Raw genomic sequence first — 17,889 nt, 5'->3', positions numbered from 1 at the left:
TTTTTATTTATAGTTTAATATATTTTAATAACAAACAGGAACAGCACAGAAGACAGACAACATTAAAAACATACTTGCATGTAGGACAACTCAGAAAAGTATAGTGAATGGATAGAATCTACTGTATGATAAAATGCTATAACACCATTTAGTTGCCATCAGTCAGAAATTTACTTATTTTTAAAAAGTCCAAATGCTGGCATTGTCCAGAAAATTTTGTTTGTTTATATTGTTACAAAGTTAAACTGCTTGAAACTTGTTCACTGAAACACTTTGACTTACATTAATGCTTTATGTCCCCACATTTATATTTTAGAAATTCACACACAAATTTAAATGGAAATATGGCCAATACCTGCTTTCTATCCCCTATTTTCCACTTGGAATCATATACTTAGGTACCTTTTTGACCCCATGGAAAAAAATATCTAATGTGCAGAACAACCATAACAGGAAGAAGGAATTTTTTTAAAAGAATGAAATGTTTCCCATCATAGTGGATTCTTAAGCACATTCTCCATGTATGTGGCATGCTAACTAGATGTCTTTTGGCATAATTGTTAACACGTTTGGCATGGAGATAGCACACAGGTTGATGTCTTCAAAAAGGCCAACCGGATAGGCTTCACTTGCATCCTGCGAAGCACCAATAGCTGCGCTCTGGAAGCACAGATCTGTTTCGAAGTCCTGAGCAATTTCTCACACCAGACTCTGGAAGAGAAGTTCGCAAAACAGAAGTTCAGTGAACTTCTGATAGCGTCTAACTTCATGAAGTGCCAAAGTACCAGACCTGTAACGATGCAGTTTCTTCACCCCTCCAGTAGAGGGCGCACTCTTGCAAAAGGCTTTGGTAGCCAGTTGCTTCCTCGGTGCTTTACCGCCGGTTGGCTTGCGGGCAGTCTGCCTTGTACAAGCCATGGTATAGGGACCTCTTTACTTACCCACCTTCTTTGGCTAGAGCTTGGCAAACTGGAGGAGGTGCTGGCATTAGAGAGCATCAGCAGCTGCGAACACCGGAAGAAGACCTTTTTAAATAAAGGAAATATTATATTCAAATAGTCAAGGGATTGGGAAATGTGGACCTGTATAAGGAAGTTTAGCTGGGAAATGTGGACCTGTATAAGGAAGTTTAGCTGGGAAATGTGGACCTTTATAAGGAAGTTTAGCTGGAAAATATGGCGTGTGAAGGAACTCTTGATTTTTCACCCTGTCCTTTTCTCTAGCCTTCAACTTAGGTGCTCAGACCAACCTTGATTCCTCAAGCTGAGACCAACATTCATCAAAATCTACTAATTTTTTATTTCTCTCCACTGCTGCTAACATACTGTAAGACATTAATATTTCATACCTGGATAACTGCTGTAGTTCTAACACATCACTTTTTATTCCTGCCTCCTCATTCATGCTGTGGCCTTAATCTATGCCCTCACACCACCCTGCTTCCATTCTTAACATACAACCTCTTAAGATGTCTCCAGCGCATTCCTGCTTCCGTTCAACCCGTTTCTTTTCCATTAAACACTTCCCCTGGTTCATAGTTTGGCTGGCTATTTTTCATTCTCATCTCAGCTCAACTTTTAACTCCCTTAGGGGGAGGTCTAATTCATTATTGACTCTCTAGCACCTAGAAACAGCATATGCCTACTCAAGTGCTTGTTGAAGAAGTAAAATAAAATAGAATATTGGGTTGGAAATGTAAATGGAAAACCAGATTAAGGACATGGATACAGAGAACATGCTTGATTCTTCAGTTTCAGCCATGCGTAGCTTCACTGACAGGACTTTATTCTCATTATTTCTGTGAATGAAGAAATGTCAAAGAGCTTAGGTCATAAACTTCACAACTGAAATTGGTATACCTGATATCCACGGTAAGGACGTATTAACTATTGGCTGCTTCTCTGTTCTTGCATGTGATCATAACCTTGCAAGCATTCTTTGTCTGATTCCCAAGGCTCTGCTGACCCATTTCCAATAATTTAGGCTAACCAATGTATTGTTGGTTCTTGCTCTTCTGCATCTATACAAGCTAATATTTCTAATGGCAGTGTATAAATGAAAGTCGCCATTTGTTTAAGTTACTGCTGAAACAATCACTGTAGGGTAGCCAAATTTTAACTTAACAATAAAGATCAGAAGTAGACACCAGTGGACAGCTTTCTGCCAGGCCACACTTGTAAGTTATAGAACAGAAACCTTTTGTATCTTCCTTAATTCTCAACTACTTTAATATCAACATTATGAGAAGTCTGATCACTATGGATGTGTTTGCTAAAAGGTAGACTAAACACATTAGGTTTTTTTCCTACTGATTGTGAGATCTGTGTTGAAAACTTGTATATGAGTTAGGTCTATGGCTTGTGTTGCCAGCTGGGGTAATTGAGGTGGTCATACATAGTATTATTCCTACTAAGTTTATTTTGACAGGGTTATATGTCAACTTTTAAAAAACATTACACTTATTTCACACCTTGTAACTCCTGGGTATATTCTATTATGATATTGCCACCTAATTGTAGTGTATGTCCATCCCCATGAGGGAAGTAGCTACAACAGTCAGAAGCAAAGGGAGGAAAAAGTTTCAATAAGAGGAAGATGATCTACAGTGTGGAGTGTAGCAGAGCAGCAAGAAGAGTAGGACCTGAGAAACTGCCAGCAGCTTTGGAAATTGGTTTCACTGATTGGAAAGAACGATTTCTGAGGAAAAGGTATGTATGGGCTTGGGCAGAGAAATAGAAGTACATAAACAACTAAAGATGGATTAATGGTGAGGATGTTCTTTTGAGAGATTGTGAGGTGTGGAGAGAAGATGAAAATTTTGATTTTAAATGTAGGAAAGATTTAAGTATGGTTATAGGCAAAACAGATATGGAAGAAAAACACGTAGAGGAAGCAAGGACTGGAATCAAGAGCAGGTGAAGAGATCACCCTTGGCATGTCTTTCAAAGGATGGATGACCACAGTTCAGTGGGGGAAAGGGGCACTAGAGGAGCGCTCACTGAATGACCTGAGTCCCATCCAAGTGGTGAGACTATTTTCAAGACACCCAAATGGAACAAATGCAGGGCACCAGTCATAGGGTAAATTTACAGGAAAAAATGATAGAACTGATGGTTGGTTCTAAATTAAATTGTTAGGCTTGTTTTCCTGCTCCTATTAAAAGTATACTTGTATGTGATTCAGAACTCAAGTAGTATAGGAGGACATAATGAAAAGGTTTATAAATTTTTTAATTTTAAGCATAGTTGACTGTTTTTCAAGACTGATGAAGATTTAACTCACGACACTTCCTACATTCCTCACATTCTCCTTCTCGGATCATAGTGTCACTCACTACTCATGGTTCCTTCATAGACTTTTTTTTACGATGTCTAATAATGTATTTTCACCTTTATTTTATTGGCTGTCAATAGTATTTCTTAGCTCTCTAGTGTGTAAGATGACAATATTAACACTCCTATGTTTCCTTTTGACTCTCCTCCCTTTTCTCCTTTTTTTTAAACACTTTATTTATTTTTTTTTTAGAAAGAGGGGAGGGGAGGGAGAAAGAGGGGACAGAAACCTCGACTGGTTGCCTCTCTCACACCCTCAACTGGGGACCTGCAGCCCAGGCATGTGCCCTGAAGGGGAACCAAACCTGCGACCTTTGGGTTTGCAGGCTGGCACTCAATCCACTGAGCCACACCAGCCAGGGCTCTCCTCCCTTCACTCACTGTTTGTCATCTGTATTCTTACAATTACACTATGAAGGTTGATAACATTTACACTCTATTTTATGATCACTAATAGTCCTCAGCTGTATAGGCTGATAGATATAGTTCACTGCAGATCACAATTTATCTACTATGATTACATTTCCTTCTATAGCTTTTTGTTTTTCTTTGTGTTTTTTAATTATATTTTTCCGCTGGTCTTTTGGGTTCTATCATAGCCCAAAGGAAACAATTATTTTATGTCTCCTACCACCATGTCTAGTATTCTAGAGCCTTTTGCTCCAGAAGACTCTCCCCTGGAGACCACTTCTTCCTTGTTTCAAGCTGAACTTGTTGCTTTCCCACCCTAATACACAGCTTAGCTGCTGTCCTGAACAGACTGAATCCATTATTTTCTAGGTTCCATGTTTGACAGCCATTGCTTTTTGCCTTTGTCTTAGGTAAGATCCCCTAGAAGTAGGAGTTTGAAAAATTGTGTGAATAGTTATAAGCATCATAAATATCTTTCTCCAACTTGTGTCTTCTTGTCTTGTATTCATAGGGGTCTCTGTTGATACACTTCCAGTTATATTTCAGAAATATTTCAAACATATCTTTGCAAAAACTAAATATTCTCCTCCCTTGAGTGTTAGTTGTTCACCCTCTGATATGCAATAAGTACTTAACACTACTTTTATCACTCAGTCACAGTGCATTCTAATTGACTTCATTCAATTAGTTACCTCCTTTCCATAAAAGGTAATGTAATTACTTTGCTCTAGCACTTAGAGCACTATGTGCCTGGCCATAGTAAGTGCCCAATGTTTCTGTGAAGAAATTACACCCTTGAGATAGTAGCCATTCCCTTTCACCCCTGCTATACCACCCTCTCATGATCAGGGCTCTTATCTCAAAATCATAATCCTGGCTCCTTTAATCAGATCATGTACCGCATTGTTGGAATGCTAGAGAAACAGTCCGGTGTACATCTAGGAATGGCCCCAGAAACATGCTCCAGCAGTGACCTGAGGGGGAAGCTGCTGCTACTGCCACCACCCCCAAACATGGAGTGCCAGGAGCCCAACTGTGATGTAGCCATGGTTGTCCCCCAGCCTTGGCCACCTCTGCTGCCACCTTCATTGGCAAGTGGAAGTTCTGGGCAGAGCCTATTTCATGTATCCTGAGTATCCCAACTCTCGTGCCTATGAATCTGGTAGACTAGGTCATATGACTGCATCCAAGCTGCAAAAGAAGTGTGGATAGGCATCTTGATTTTTCTATCAGGAGGCAGGACTAAGGTAGAAATTTTCTTAAAATGCAGAAAAGAGGACAGGCAAACAAGTATGATGCCGTTATACCTTCCAACATGGTCCAATACAAGAGTCTCAAACTATACAGCAAGGTTGTAACCAATTAAGTCAGAACATTTGTACAGTCCTAATCTTTGACCTATTTATCTTTCCTGGCTGACCCCAGAGTTTATTATTTGCCTCATCAAAAATGTTCTTTCAGCCCTGCCTGGTGTGGCTCAGTGGATTGAGTTCCAGCCTGCAAGCCAAAGGGTCACCAGTTCAATTCCCAGTCAGGGCACAGGCCTGGGTTGTGGGCCAGGTTCCCAGGGAGGGGGGGGGGGGGTAGTGTGTGAGGCAACCACACACTGATGTTTCACTCCCTCTCTTTCTCCCTTCTTTCTCCTCTGTCTAAAAATAAATAAATAAGTAAATAATTTTTTTTTAACGTGCTGTCAGAAATCCCTCATTTCTTGGTTCTCCTTCCGTTGAATCCTGCAACATGACAGAACCAGGCAGTCCAGGTCCCGGAGTGAATATGTGGGAGAGAGAGGACTGAAAACTTGATTAATACTATCTTAAAATTATATAGTGCAGCCCAACTTCCAATACACTTTCTCATCTCATTTGAATCTATCAACAATATAATTTTAAGTTTTCCTGTTTTTGCTAATTAAAAAAAAGATAGGCTCAGGTTTCTCACTGTTGGAAATTTTATGGATAAGCAAGAGGGGGAGGCTAGAATAATTTCTGTGGTAATGGATTAGAGCTGGAGACTTTAGTATGAACTTAATGCCTAATTTATAGTTTCCTACACATATTAATAGAAATATGTATAGATAGGTATATATACACAGGTTAGTATACACATATTTCCTTGCTCCATGGCTGATATGGCCTAGAAATAAAAACAATACCCCAAGGGTAATGAGGCCCAGATTTAGTTTCGAATGTCCTCCAGTGAAAGGAACCAGGACTTCCTGGAGACATGGCTGATGCTGAGGCTGGAGAAGAAATATACAAGATGCGCCTACAGCACAGCATAGTGCTAAAAGGAAGTGCTGTGGGGGTCGATGGAGGCAAACACAAAACAAAACAAAACAAAAACAACCCTTCCACAATGATAGGGGTGGGGCTAAGTCAAAAAGACAGGAACCAACTGAAAGCTCCCAATGGATAGAGCCTGAACAACTTCAGCAACAAAATAAAGTATCAGATGATAACCGAAAATATACTCAGGAGCTTATACTTACATGAATAAATAGCTGAATGCGTAAATGGGGGAGATGAGACAAATCACCCATGTAGAAGAATTCCAAATTTATGTAGATACTTGGTCCTCAAGGAGATGGCGTGTAACTTCCCACTCATTCTGTGTGGGCCGCACGTAGTTGAGTTCTTTCAGAGGAGTATGGAAAGGGGCCTATGTCAGCGTGATGTGACTGCCATGACAAAGTATCACAGACTATATGGCTTAAACAAAATTTGTTTTCCCACTTTTCCAGAGGCTAGAAGTCCAAGATCAAGGAGTTGGCAAGTTCGGTTTCCTCTGAGGCACCCCCGCTTGAAGCAGACCGTCTTCTCCCTGTGTCTTCACATGATCTTCCCTCTGTACATGTCTGTGTCCTGATCTCTTCTAAGGGCACCAGTCATATTGGATTAAGGTGCAATTGACCTCATTTTAGCAACCACCTTTTTAAAGACAGTATGTCAAAAAACAGTCACATTCTGAGTTATGAGGGCAGGGGTTTAGGACTTCAGTTTATGGATTTTGAGGGTGCACGATTCAGCCTGTTGCCAGGGGAGAATTAACTGCAGTGGAGATACTTGACACTACCTGAACCAGGTGATCGAGGACAACATCAATGGTGATGTCATGTCATGTTGATAGTATGGCCCTTGATGTGATAAAAATGCCACTTTACCTCTGCAGTCTTCCTCACAAAAACTCATTGCCCCAATGTAATTAAGACTGAGGAACATTGTAACAATACTCAACTGGTACTACTCAAAACTGTCATCAAAAACAAGGAAAGGGAGAGACTGATGGCTAGGAAGATCCAAGTGAGACAGGACAATTAAATGTCCCATCCTGGATGGGATCTTGGAATGAAAAGGACATGAGGTAACAAGGAAATCTGAATACAGTATGGGCTTTAGTTAATGATAATATATCAATATTGGTTCATTAATTGTAGCAAATGGACCCTACCAGTGTAAGATGTTAATAATAAGGTGAATGGTTGTTTGTTTGTTTTTTCATCTATTTGGGCTGTTATAACAAAATACAGTAGGCTGACTGGTGGCTTATAAACAACAGAAATTCATTTCTTACAGTTCTGGAGGCTGGGCAGTGCAAGTTCAAGGTGCCAAAGATTCAGTGTCTGGTGAGAGCCAGCTTCCTCATAGATGACTGTCTTTTCACTATAATCTCAGAGGGTGGAAAGGCGAGGGAGCTTTCTTTGGCCTCTTTCATAAGGGCACCAGTGCCATTCATGAGGACTCCACCCTCATGACCAAGTCACCTCCACAGCTTCCACCTCCTGCCATCACTAGGGTGGGGGTGGGGGGTGAAGATTTCAACATGAATTTGCAGGGAGCGGGCAAAAACATTAAATTCATTTCATGGGGCATGTGGGAACTCTGTATTATCTTTGAAGTTTTTCTATAAATCTAAAACTATTCTAAAATTACTTTTAAAGTTTATTAAAGAACAAAACAAGGCTCATGTTGAATAGGTGGCTTGCCCAGGTTAGAACGGGGACTAGAATCTAGGTCTTTGGAATCCAAGTCATTTTCACGACTGAGGAATTTCCACCACTACCACCTGGAAGGCAGCTGCGCGTCTGTGGTTGTTGGTGGTCCAGGATGAATGTGACTGGGTACGAACTTCAAATAAAACGATTCAGGAAGACCAAGGCAATAGAGAGTGATGAGTGGGATGGATTTGGGAAGACAGTATTTCAAGATGCAGAACAATCTGCTGAATCAGGTGCCATGGGGCTAGGCATAAAGGTGCAGAGGCTGGTCAAATGGGCAGTCAGCACACAGGCTGGAAGACTGGGAACAATGGGCCAGAGGTCAGACAAATATTTTAGGAAACACAAGATTAGAATCTAGAATTAGAGTAATAGGTATAGGGAATAGAAATAATTGTACCTTTTGAGTTAAGTACTGTTCTTTTTTTTATCCTCCCCGCCTGGGGAGCCATGAAGTGTGGCTAGGCCTAAGCTAGGGGCAGCTAGGATAACCAGTGGGGGCCGGGGAAACCAAGGCATGGGGAGCTAGGAGTTCCTGATGCCTGACGTCCATCTTCCAGAAATCTCTCAGGTCAGTCCAACTATATTCTTAACTTTGGCTTTTCTGACTCTTAGCCTAGTTCCCTCACTGTTCAATTACATATCCTTCCATTGTAAGTGACCTCCCATCCATAACACCATTTGGGTCTTTATTTTTTTTTTCCTTTACCATTTGGGTTTTTCAATGAGCTATTTGGGGTTTTCCCCACCTGCCCAAATGTCACTTATGCCCAGTAACTAGTCCCCTGAAATATTAACTAGTAGCATATGTAAATACCCACTGATATACTATAACCAGTAACGGTACTTTGCCTCTGCCTCTAGAATTGGACCCATTTTACAGAATTAAAATCAGTACTTTATGAGACTGTGCAGCAGGGACTGCCCCTTCCCCTGCTCCCTAAGCCACCTGTTGCAGTGAGCTTTCCCAGGCCAGGGACCACATTTCATTTGTCTCCAGCTTTATTATCTGAAGTGCTGGTACACAATAGGCTCTCAGTAATTTTTTTAAAAATTTGAATAAACCAATGACCACCTTCCTACAATTCCTGGTCTCCCCACATTTGCTCTTCTGTTTAGTTTTTTTTTTTTTTTCCATTGCAGACTGTTATGGGTTGAATTGCGTTCCCCCAAAAGACGTTGAAGTCCTAACCCCCAGTACTATCTATGAGACCTTATTTGGAAATAGGGCCTTTGCAGATGACCAGATTAAGACGTGGTCATTAGGGTGGGCCCTAATTCAGTATGACTATGACCCTATAAAAAGAAGACACAGAGACACACACATACACACAGGGAGAACACCATGTGAAAGATGAAGACAGAGACTCGGGTGATGCAGCAGAAGGCGGTGAATACCAAACACTGCTAGCCAACCACAGAAACATAAGAGAGGCATGGGACAAATGCTCTCTCCCAGCTCCTAAGAGGAACCAACCCTACTAACACCTTCATCTGGGACTTCTGACCTCCATATCATAACAGTACAACACTGTTTAAGTCACCCAGCTTGTGGCACTTTATTACAATAGCCCTAGCAAACTAATACACATATCACCTTCACCTTCTACCTTTCTTTAAAAAAAATTGTCATTGATTTTAGACAGGCAAGGGAGTGAAGAGAGAGAAACATCGATTTGTTGTTCCACTTATTTATGCATTCATTGGTTGATTCTTGTATGTGCCCCGACTGGCCATCAAACCTATGATCTTGGTGTTTCAGGACGATGCTCTAACTGATGGAGCACCCAGCCAGGGCTCTACCTTTTTAATTGCCTACCGTCCTGACTAGAATGTAAGCTCTACGAGGTCAGAAATTTTATCTGTTTTGTTCATTCATGAATCCTCAGCATGCAGAACCATTTCTGGCACATTGTAACTCTCAATATTTGTTGAAAAAAATAATATCCACAAATATTTTGGAGGAGAGGGATTTTTCACATTAATTTGTACACTGTTATTTGAAAACAACCTACATGAAAATGTTTCCAATTATAAAGCAGTAGTTGATAAATATCAATTAAAAATAAAATCTACAATGTTTTCTAGCTCCCCTCTACAAGGAGGGAATCCTAACCCCTCAGAAGTTGTAACTATTGCTGGTTTATTGCTGCTTGCCTACTGACAAAGTTCTTGGGACTGTCACTACATGTGGGTAACACAGGGGAGGCAGGCCATCAGGGCTCCTGTTGCTTCTGAATTGTAGGTCTACCCTTCTTCTGAAGGATGTAAAGTAAGGTCAAGGTAGAAAAGCCTTCTCCGCCTCATCCCTACTACCTTCCTCCTACTAGTGCCCCAAATATTGGAGTGGTTGAATGCATGTATTCAGGAATTAAAGAAATAGTAATTTTTCTTTCTTTTTCTCCCTGTCATTAAAACACACACACACACACACACACACACACACACACACAATCACTCACATGTATAAGACTCAACTTTTTAGTGTTTTCTAAGTGTAGGGGAAGAAAATATTTTCCTCATCCTTCTTACAGTCCCTGGCTGGGTCAAAATTAAACTGACAAAGACAGATTAACAGGAGAAAGACATACAAACATATTAAGTTTCACATGACATGGGAGCCTTCACAAGGAAATGAAGACCCAAAGAAATGGCAAAAACTACTTGCTTTTATGTTAGGTTGAACAAAGAAATAATTGTGGAAGAGTCACTAAACTATATAGGGAGGCTAAAGGAATATAATATGTATTTCAACAAGGTCTGTATAGAATTCTCTTGGTCTTAACTTTTTGACCTCGACTTTAAGAATTTCACTTTCCTTCTGGTATAGAGAGGGCATCTTCAATATAGAATTTCATCTCCTGCTTTTAGGAAAAAGAAGGAAGGTCAATGTTTTTCTTGTACTCGCTGTTTTTCAAGTGCCCCTTGAAATAGTCCTTTGCCAAAACAGCATACTCTGGGGCAACGCGCCCTGAACTCCTTCATCAGCATACTCAGCCTTTCTCAACAGTTCAGGGATGTAGGTATTCTCCCGAGGGCAAGAAAACAGAATGGTTACCACCTTACACAGGGCGTGAAGGAATGCAAGGGGGTAGAACTGAAGTTTCTTAAATCTCACTCCAGTGCCCTTTCAGTTGTATTGGTCATAGCTGCACATGTGATCCCATTTTATGTAAGGGCAATTAAGGTGGGATCCCAAAACACAAGGATTCAATTTTAGAATTGTAAGGAACACAGAAACTTCTGTAGGACTTTTCAGCCTTTACCTTTAGCATCTCCAAAGAGACTGTGGGCAGTGAATAAGGGAAGGAGAGGCTTGAGTTCCTGGGAGTGAAGACTGGCCCCAAGTGTCCTCCTCCGTCAAATGCACAGGCAGGACACACACGCAGCCGAGGGCGCCAGCCTTGGGAGACGGTCTTAATGGAAGCCATCCCAGATTCACATGCAGACACTGGGCACCCCTTACAGTTCAAAGAAATAAGAAAGATGAACACACTAAAAAGAAGCTGGGATTAAATATATATATGGAGAATAATCAACCAGGAATGAAAGTGTGGGTGGGAAGGAGGAAGGTAGAGGGTGAAGACAGCATGGGGTTGGGTGTGCAAAGACCACATTCTTATGCTGGATGTGCAAAGATAACAGTGAGCAGACTGAATGCCGCTTCTGAGATTTCTTTGAGCTTTTGATTCAGAACTGCATTGTACGAATGGACCCCTCCCCACTCACAAAGGCTCTCAGATGGCATCCGGATCCGCTTCAGCAAGGTTATACATGGTGCGGATACACCGGGGACAGGATGAGGAATAGGGCTGGAGATCAGGGTAGTGGCACTAGTAACGGGGTAGACTCTTGGACCGCTCCCTAAGGGCATCTTTTCAAGGCTCACAAGTTTCTGTAGCTTATAACCGGTCGCTACGCTCTGGAGTCATAAAACGACTCTGCTGCAAGGTGCTGGGTGACTTGGTGATTCTGTATCTCAGATTCTGCTAACAAGGCTCTTCTGGAATTCTAGGTTATCCTATGGCCTTCCAAGAATCCTCCACCCAAGTCCTTTCCCTAGAAATGCTTCTTAGGACGAGAGAAGCAGTCTTTTAAAACCTGGATGCCCTCAGTGGCACCAGCTACCGCCGCCCCTCTCCGGGCTGGGTAATTCCGCACTATCTAGGGCTCTGCTGGGGTAGGGGGCGCCCGGGATGCCACGCCCCCCCCCCCCCCCCCCCCCGGGGCCAGTGTGCGGCCCGCAGGAGACCTGGGGGAGCGCCGGCCGGCCGCCAGATGATGCTCGGAGCCCGCAGCCCAGGAGAGGCGGCGTGAGCCCGCGAGAGCCCGGAGCAACCGCGGTAGCCGCGCTCGAGCGCAGCCTCCTCCCGCTCCCACAATGCACAGGGCGGCGGCGGCAGCAGCATCACCGGCCGCCGAGGGGGCTGCGGCGGGCACTCCGAGGACGCCGGGCACGCGGAGCGCTCGAACCTGCTCCCGGTGAGACCCGGAGTGATGGCGACGCTCCCGCGGGCCGTCCGCGCCTGAGGCGCCGCGCCCCGCCCCGCCCTGCCCGGCCCCGCCTGCCCAGCCCTGCGCCCGACGGCGGCAGCCTGGGCGCTTCCTAGTCCGCGCGGGCGGCAGCCCAGGCGAGGTGCGGCCTCCGCTCAGGCGTGGGGCTTCGACACCGCGGGCTCGCCATGGCCGCGTCCGAGCTCTACACAAAGGTAGGGCGCCCCGCGGGTGTGGGAGGGGGCTGCGCAGGCCGCGGCGCCGGCTGTCAGGCAGGGGTCCCGAGCGGCTGGGGCGCCACCCCCTTTCTGAGCATTTCCAAACCCCGGGCCCTGCGGGTCTGTCGCCTGCAGAGGCGCCTTCCTCTTTCGGGCCGTGATGATGATGAAGGCCGTGGACGAAGGCTGGCCGCGTGGGCTATATCTGGCCTCTGACACCTTTCCTAGGCTGGGAGCAAAACGCGTTTCTAGGACGGGGAATTTAGTAGGGCGGGCCTGGGTCAGGACTGCGCAGCCCTTTGGTTCGCTTTAGGGAAAAATCCTGACTGGTGGGAGATGCTTGTCTGGTCGATCAGATGGTCCCTCCCTTGGGAACACGAGCTTAAAATAACGTCCAGTGTGGGTATGTGGTGCCACTTCTACCGCCAGCCATCCTTTCCTTGCGATTATTTGGAATCCTGCAAACTGCCGGCAGCCAATTTTCACCTTTAGTTGCGGGGTTCCTGATCGCTGCCCTGGGGGTGGTGAGCCCCTGGGAGGATGCAGCCAGATAAATGGAAGCTGATTCCCCGGTTGGGTTGGTCCTTACTCATTTGTCGCTGGGAGTTTGCAACCTGCGTGTAATCCCTAGAGCCTTGTTAGACTCCATATCTTCACCATACACTGGGGCGAGCCTTTTCTTCTGGGTTTAATTTAAGGGAAGTGGCATCCTTTTCTTCATAATGCTGACATCAGTATTCTCGCGTCTGGTAATCTCTAAGTGGCATGTTTTGAAGAACTGTCCCTTTGAAGTCTGTTCTGAAAATTTGTCTTGGGCAGTGTGTGGTGTCTTTTGTGAACATGTGTCATCATGGTATTTTATACTGTAACTCATATGTGTAGGTAAGAGTTTTGTCAGCTGTTAATTACCTCTAATTACCTTTAACAAAAGGGCCTTAACTTTTCAAGTTCGCATTTGCAGCAGAATTTCCATGTAGGATTCTAGAATCATTACTTCCAAATGAGACCCCAAGTAAGCCCACGACCCAGGTTGCAGCACATTAGGGAGAAAAGAGGTCTGGACTCAACATCAAGAGAACTGGATTCTAGTCCCAGGTCTTTTCACTTACTGTGCGACCTTGGGTATTCAGTAAATGGGGTTAATTGTATGTGCCCTGCATCTCTTACAAAGCTGTTGTGAGGATTAAATTTACAAATAAGTAAGAAAGCTTTTTGTAACCAGTGAATTTCCCTACAAATATGAGTTATATGGTTAATTTCTTCAGCCATGAAATGAGCTTTCTTGGAACATTTTCTGGGACCCCTTTCTTTTCAGTCCCAGATTTAAAGAGTGCACAATTGCAACTTTTCTCTAAACCTAGTAATTTCTTTAGGCATTGTAGATCTCTAATGTATAAATGAATGCAGTTGGATACTGATTCAAAGTCACTTGAATCACTAACATTTGTATAGTGCTTATTGTGTGTCAGGTACTGTGCTGAGTGCTTTACAAATTAGTTCATTTAATTCTTATAATGAATGTATGAAGTGGTTACTAAGAAATATCCATTTGAGTCATTTTCACATGAAGAGATCTGTAAACATTACTTTGCATAGTCCCCTTCCCTCTTTGTCTGTGGTGAGGACTCCATTGTTGAGCTGCCCAACTGTAGGCTGGTTAACTAGAGAAGGGCTGGATAATAAATAGCTCTTGGATTTTGGATCTGCTTTTTCCCACCAAGATAATTTGTGGTGGGGTGGGGGAGTGGGTTGTGGGGAACAACTGTGATTTTTCATTTGTCAGGTTTGGGGCTTCAGCCATAGCTTCAAATTACCTGTTTTAAAATTACCTGCTAGTCGTTATAAAGACAGCCTGGTTTAGACATCAAGACTGAAGTTGAGTTTAAGCTAGCGACCTTCTCTCCTAAATGCATTTATGCCTAAAAATAATCCAATCACTTGGTTGTTGTTGGCCAATTCTTTGTGTGAATGGAGTGGGCAAAAGTATTTATTGACCACTTCCTGGGTGGTCAGGTACTCTGCTCAATGGTGAGAGGTCCTAACAGTGATCAAGACACAGTCCTTTCCCTCAAAGGGCTCATAGTCTGCTTCTTACATTCTTGACCTATTTTGAATCTCCAAGGGCATAAATAACCTACTGTAACTCAACAGAAGGCAGATAGCTACTATGGTATTAGCAGAAGTTGGGGAACAGGTTGGGACTTGGGGAATGTTGGAATGGTTCTAGAAACAAAAGCTTAGATAGTGATTATTGTTAGAAGTAGTATGAATGGATAGCCACAAGGATTTTTCCCTTGCAGAGGATTATGGGAAAGGAAGTTCTGGGGTAGAGAACTATGAAAGCTGTATTAGTGACACGCCATCATTATGGTATTCAACGTAGTGGTTAAATCTGAAAAGTACCCTTTTAAAAAAAGGTCATGCAGAGCTTAAAGGAAGATTTTGATATGTGATACACATCAGCTCTTAATTGTGGTGAAAGGCATGAGACCCTTCAGTTCATTCTATTTAGCTAAAATGATAATGGTTTTGTCATGGCAATTTAATAGGGTTTCCATTTTGTAAATTTTCCCAGCAGTATAAACATTTTAAGGATAATAGCTATGTTCCTAGGATATGATACTTCTGCAGTATAACATTTTGTTTAAAACATGTTTGTTGGTATTAAAAATTACAGATTTATTGAGATATAATTCACATACCATACAATTTACCAATTCAGTGGTAGTTTTTAGAATATTCATAGAGCTGTGTATGGATTTGTTTTTAGATCTGCCTGGCTTCCCAAAGGAATTGAAGGTGCCTGTGATGTGTCATTGCTTCTGATTTTGAAAATATTTGCTAGTCTTGACTTGTCAGTGGATATCCGAATCATAACATCACCCATAGATGCTTTCAGCAGCTTCAAAGGATTTAGCATTTATGGAGCAGAGTTTATTAATTAGACTAGACAGATCATTAGCAGCAATAAGATGTCCTAATAGTCCTTACTTGAGGTACTGAGACACCACTGTGGAATGGCCAAGATTACCTGAAGTTGTTTCATTAGGAGTCTAGGTGGTGTGTCAGGAGGCTGAGTTTTGTGACAGTGCAAAAAGGTTTTAAAACCCTTACTCTAGAGCCATATAAGCTTGTCTAGTTGAAATAGCTGTTTAAGCCAGTAGATTGTGTATCCGTAGCCTTCCTTTCCCACCATATTCCCTCATATCTACCGACACTACATGGCCAAGATTTTTTCTGGAATAGTTTCAATTTTATATGCTATGCCATTCTTCCTTTAAACTATCAATCTTGGAAGTTCTAATATTTTGGTGTCAAAATTGGATTTCTTAGACTGCTTCCAAAATCTTAAAGCAGGACAGCAATCTCGTCTCTGATCATTTCCTCAAGTCTCCAGTCATGCCTGTTCCATCTGGGTTTCCTCCTGGTGTCCCTAGGCCTGTTAATAACACCGCAGTTCTCTGAGTCTGTGAGGTTGGAAACCTCAACAGACTTTCCCCTGTCTCTTTGCATTCTACATCTTCTTTACCAATTCTAATTTTACTTGACATACAGCTGACAGTTCTGTCTTAATGACCTATACAAATTTCCGTCTCATTATAGTTATTTGTGTGCATGTCTGCCACTCCCACAATAACCCTCTGAGATGCTGGTCAGAGTTTTGTTCATCCTCTGGTAGAGCCTTACTCATTGTCTCACACATAGTAGGTGCTGATTAAATATTTATTGGATGAATGAAGGAATACTTAGAAGAGAGATAGAATGCAAATAAGAGTTTGGGATGATTTAGTCCACTTGTAGGAATCAAGCAGAGTGTAAAGAAGTTATTAAACAGGTAGGCACATTTTTAGGCATGTTGAACAGGATGAGTGATAGAGAGGAGAGCTGGGACCCTGGGAGACCAAGGAAGCTGTTGCGGGAACTGGAATGTGAAGCGGTGGAGGCCTGGTAGACTGAGACTGGGCAGATGGATTAGGTATAGGATGGGAAGGAGAGGAAATAGTGTAAATTAATGCTAGTAGCTCTAGCTTTGGAAACTGAAATTTTATTCCTACTAATCATGAATTTTTGCTGATTCTAATTCAAGCTACTCAAATACTTCTTTAGACTTCTGAAGCAAAGCAGAATACTTAGGATTTTCTCTTGAAATGCTACTGCTTCCTGTAGTGTGAAAGTTCAGTGTATTGCCCAGTGGCTAAAAGATTACAAAGAGATTCTAATTTAATGAGAATTGCTACTGTCAGCTGAACAGTTTAATAAATATCTGCGGTGCACCCTGGCTGGTGTGGCTCAGTGGATTGAGCACAGGCCTGCGATCCGAAAGGTCACCAGTGAACCTGGTCAGGGCACATTCATGGGCGCCAGGTCCCCAGTTGGGGGTGTACGAGAGGCAACTCCCATCAATGTTTCCCTCTCTTTTTCCCTCCCTTCCCCTTTCTCTAAAAATAAACAAATAAAATCTTTAAAAAATTAATAAATATCTGTGGTGCTGTTAGCTTTTCAAAGTAGGGGAATGCTGGAGGAAGATCTATGAGTGGGGTTCCAGGGATTTCACTACAGCATCCAAAGGGTCGGGGGATGTGGTGGTAACTTTTCTATAGGAGAGTCTGGGAGAGGAGAGATGAATCCCCTTACCTAACATCTTATCTCAGAAGGTATGTTAGCTTCTCTGTTTATCATTTTATGATGGATTTTGCCTCCATCGGGAGAATCTAGGGGCATGTGGCCCAGGGAACATGGACTTGGATTTATTCGTCTCCACTTAGGGCAGTTCCTAATGAAGTATAAGGCATTATTGGAAGTGTCAACTCCCGGCTGGTCTGTGGAATAAGTCTGGCCCTCAGTAAAATACTCTGCGGGCAAGCCCACTCCTCCCACTCCACCCCGATAGACACTATCCTCTGTCCCACAGTGGTCTTCCCAGACTCTTCCCATTTGTCTACCTGGGGAGTTTGTCTCCTCTTTCCTCCAGTGCTTGCCTCTCTCTCCAATCAGCTTTATTGAGGTGTAACGTACATGTAACACAATTAACTAATTTAAAGTATACACTTTAATAATGAAATTTGACAAGTATATTCTGTCATGTAATCACCACCACAAACAAGATATCAAACATTTTGCCTGGCTGGTGTAGCTGAGTGGATTGAGTGCCAACCTGCAAACCAAAGGGCGCTGACTGCATTCCTAGTCAGGGCACATGCCTAGGTTTCGGGACAGGTCCCCAGTTGGGGGTGTATGAGAGGCAAAAGATCAATGTATCTCTCACACATTGATGTTTCTCTCCCTCTCTTTCTCCCTCTCTTCCCCTCCCATTAAAAGGAAATAAAAATTTTTTAAAAAGTAGAACATTTTTATCAGCCTCAAAAATTCCCTTGTGCTTAGTTTCTTCTCTTTTTCAGATAATTTAGAGTTTACTGGAGTTGTGTTTGCCCACCAG

General features: G+C 42.9%; 1 protein-coding gene across 6 annotated transcripts in view; it reads left to right on the top strand.

Annotated features, from left to right (window-relative positions):
* The first annotated feature begins 12,133 nt into the window (after positions 1-12,133).
* Positions 12,134-17,889, top strand: part of MYO5A (myosin VA) — a 176,943-nt gene continuing 171,187 nt past the window's right edge. For 4 of the 6 annotated variants that reach the window (XM_036033649.1, XM_036033646.1, XM_036033641.1 and 1 more), the window contains exon 1: positions 12,135-12,449. In XM_036033649.1, the coding sequence (XP_035889542.1) occupies positions 12,423-12,449 (27 nt within the window). In that variant the 5' untranslated portion in view covers positions 12,135-12,422. Of the gene's footprint in view, positions 12,450-17,889 lie in introns of all 6 variants that reach the window. The other 2 variants (XM_036033632.1, XM_028508255.2) reach the window with 2 other exon arrangements.

Source organism: Phyllostomus discolor, chromosome 1, assembly GCF_004126475.2.
Source record: "Phyllostomus discolor isolate MPI-MPIP mPhyDis1 chromosome 1, mPhyDis1.pri.v3, whole genome shotgun sequence".
Lineage (NCBI taxonomy): Eukaryota > Metazoa > Chordata > Mammalia > Chiroptera > Phyllostomidae > Phyllostomus > Phyllostomus discolor.
Note: the sequence above shows the minus strand (reverse complement) of the source record. Positions and strands in the feature narration are given on the sequence as shown.